The following is a 3,617-nucleotide window of genomic DNA, read 5'->3' on the forward strand; positions in this document are numbered from 1 at the left end:
ATATATATATATATATATATATATATATATATATATATATATATATATATATATATATATGGCTAGTATTCTATTACTTCATATACAATATATTTTACATATTTTTAAAAAATGAAAAACTATATACTAATATACTATATACTAATAAATTATATACTGATAAATGAGAAAATATATTTTAACAAAAATACTATTAATTTATGACTAAATATATGCCTCAGTAAAAAATTTCCAATTTATTCTCGAATATTATTAAAAATTGAGTATCATTAACTATACCAAAATAAAAATAAGATCAAAGAATACATAACATTCAGCCGTTGACTGGGTCGATCATGTGATTTAAATTTATGAATATATAATGAAATGCGCATTTCGGTAATAAAATCCACCAGTCATATAATTTCTATGTGGCATATAACCGCGGAATTTATTTTCTTTGACTAATCGATTTCTGGTTGTACCCGTTTGTTCTTGTATCTTGTTTATACATTCCTGCACTGTATTTTCCGAAACAGTGGTTAAAAATAACGGACACTCTTGTGCTATCATTGCTTCTAAAGATTTAGACCATATTTCTATGAAAAGCCATTCTATTTCAAACAGTACGATTACATTCGGTTTTTCATATGAATCTAAGCGTACAAAATCGTGATACGGTTCTAATACGCTTCTAATATAAAGTTTCTGTTTATGATTTTTGCACGAACTACACACAAAGCCTAAATCGCTCGATTCAAAATTTAACGAATTTATAAACACAATATACAGTTCCCTTATTTTTCTATATAAATGTAAGAAAATATGCCACGTTTTCAAATATGTTATATCTGTTTTGTTTACATCTATAACATGAATGATATATTTAAATTTCTTCTTTGAAAGAGATATTAAATTTGATTCCTGCAACGCATTGTATAACGTCAGTGGGCCGGATACATAATCTGAATATATACATTGATCTAAGGACCAGGAGAATACTGGGATAGAAGTTTCTAATCTTAAGCTATGAGCAGGAATATTACTGGGTACATAGTTGTTAATAAGTGTAAAAGTATCATTATAAGGTTTCGCATCAGGAAATGTGCTGAACTTATATTTGTCTCGAAATAAAGTCTCTTCCATATAGCCGTTTATACGGGCGATATTCATCTTCAGTAATAGCAACAACTCATAGCAGCACTTCTTATGCAACACTTCAAATAACATTTGGTCATCATGACAAAAATTGGCTGAATGGCAAGTGTTGCAGTGCCTTATGTTTGCCTGTCGGAAACACACACTACACGTTTTTGCGCACAATATCATCTCCATTTCGTATCGTTGTATGCCACGTGACAGAATAGAGCGTGTTTGATGTAAAATTTGTTTACGTGATTCTATCCATTTTTCCAAGCTAGGATATGTATCCCAGAATGATTTGTCTGTTATTACCCTTCCTATAGCTTTGCAGATCTCAGAGTGTGAATTTCTATGTATCTCCTCATGCTCCTCGGAACAGTAAGAAATCATGTTGCACCGATTACACGTTATCAAGTCTTCGCTGTGCAGTTTGCAAACATGACAAACGTTTGGATTGAAAAACTGATTATATTTGTCTCCTTTGTATGAACCACGAAAAGTTAATATTAACGGGAAATTCATCGCGATGCGGCTTATTAATTATCGTTTATGAGTAGTTCGTTTGTAATATTTACTTCAAAATAATCCGCGAAGCTCGACAACTCACGGAATGTAACAGAAATATGTATACGAGTTACATATAGGTGTTTAACCGGCAACAGTATACAGAACATTAATAACAATGTTATGTTATGTTTATACGTATCGAAAAAGATGTTGACAAGACAAAGTGTAACTATCGAGATGACGAACTAGAAATATTCGTTAGTGGAGAGAAACAATATGCAAACGTGACATATTACTTATGAATACTTATGAATATACTTATGAATATCTACTTTAAAATACTCAAAATAAAATACAAAGTTTATCGAGACAGTTAATTTAGTAAAGTTGTTGTAATTTTTAACAAAACTTTAAATATTTCGGTAATGTATTAGAAAGGTTACTCTAATTTGACTAACCTTTTAAAAAAATGTTCCTTGATCCAAATCAATCACCCATCCTTATTTGAACTATGCTGACTCGTATTCCTTAAATTTTTGAGATCGTGCAGTACACTGTTATTGTAATAGTTCTAAGGATGTTCTTAGGACTTTCATAACATATATTTTTATACTATTCGGAATATTATATATTTATGAGCAAACATTGAAAGGACGGAAAAACATTAATTATCCGACAAATATATGGATAATATATATTATTGAGCTAGTAATTGCATCACTGCTTTTAGATGTTCAACGAAAGATTAAGCTAAAACCTTTTTAAGTTTTTGAGTATTGAGTAATTTGCTCTAAATTTTTTCTGTTTAGATTACTCATAATATTATTTGTTTAAAATCTGAATCTAATCTAATTGATTCTTTTCAACAAAATAACAGAGCTCTTATTTAATGAAATGATAACTTACATAAAAATATAATATTTTAAACACACAAAATAAAATGCAAACCAAAGTTAAACAAAGAATATTAAATGATATATATTGTATATTTTCATGTATGTATGATTTATATAGATTTATATAATTATAAAAAATAAAGAATTATATTTTACTGATAAATATATTTCAATATTTGCTAATAAATATATTGTAATATTCTGTGACTGCTACAACATTACATTATGTAAGTCCTAAGAACACCGTTGAAGATGTTATGATTAGCGCGTGCCGTTCAATCCTCAAATTTAAGAGATGCTTGGTATAGTCAATACATAGATGGATATTGCTTCAGACTAAAAGACGTTTTCTTTTGAACGGATTATTTCCCTTCAAGTGCCTTTTATAGCATAACACTGATATACTTAAAGTTTTGTCCAAAATTACCTCAAATTTACTAAATTATGTTGATAAACTTTGTGATTTATTTTGTGTCTTTTAAAGTATGTTTTCATTATAAGCGTACCACATTGTCATATATAATGGAGAATTATATAATTATATATGAATAAATATATGATATGTATACATATGATATATGATGAAGTATATAATTATATATAAGAAGAATCAAGCAGCCATGTACAAAATTGTGCGTATATAAAATGTCGTGTAAAATTATATATAATCATATAACGAACTAAACATAATTTTATACACTTCTATCTAATTTTATACAGTTATATATAATTATATAAAACTGTTTTTATATAACTGATAGTTAAATAATTAAAGTGTATTTTAAGTATTGACAGTTAAATAATTAAAGTGTATTTTAAGTCTTGTCAAAAGTAAACTCAAAAGTATATTTGCGTTTTACTTAAAAAAGATATCGCAGTATTTAAATAATCTAAAAATTAACTAGATCAATAAATTCAAATAAATTTTAAGTTTAGAGATAATATTGTTAACATACTTTATAATACTTTATGTAAATTCAAAATGTGTAAACAGATTCTCATGAAAGAAACGTACGCTGATACTTTAGATCCTTCAGACTCAACAAATATAAAAGTTAGGGAGTTCAGGTCAAAGATTGTGCGAAAATTTCG

General features: G+C 27.5%; 1 protein-coding gene across 1 annotated transcript; it reads right to left on the reverse strand.

The window, feature by feature from the left end:
* Nucleotides 1-78: 78 nt before the first annotated feature.
* LOC116847550 lies at nucleotides 79-2,557 on the reverse strand. The gene is made up of 2 exons (XM_032822646.1): nucleotides 2,088-2,557; nucleotides 79-1,488 (listed from the first exon to the last, which is right to left on the reverse strand). Exon 2 carries the CDS (start codon nucleotides 1,312-1,314, stop codon nucleotides 349-351), a length of 966 nt encoding a protein of 321 aa, XP_032678537.1. The 5' UTR covers nucleotides 1,315-1,488; nucleotides 2,088-2,557; the 3' UTR covers nucleotides 79-348.
* Between the last annotated feature and the right edge of the window lie 1,060 nt (nucleotides 2,558-3,617).

This window comes from Odontomachus brunneus, unplaced genomic scaffold (assembly GCF_010583005.1).
Source record: "Odontomachus brunneus isolate Ranch 3 - 2012 unplaced genomic scaffold, Obru_v1 Obru_scaffold_079, whole genome shotgun sequence".
In the NCBI taxonomy this organism is placed as follows: domain Eukaryota; kingdom Metazoa; phylum Arthropoda; class Insecta; order Hymenoptera; family Formicidae; genus Odontomachus; species Odontomachus brunneus.

Bases quoted from the DNA above. Each gene is read 5' to 3' on its own strand.
- LOC116847550 (XM_032822646.1), bottom strand. From the start codon at position 1,314: ATGGAGATGATATTGTGCGCAAAAACGTGTAGTGTGTGTTTCCGACAG.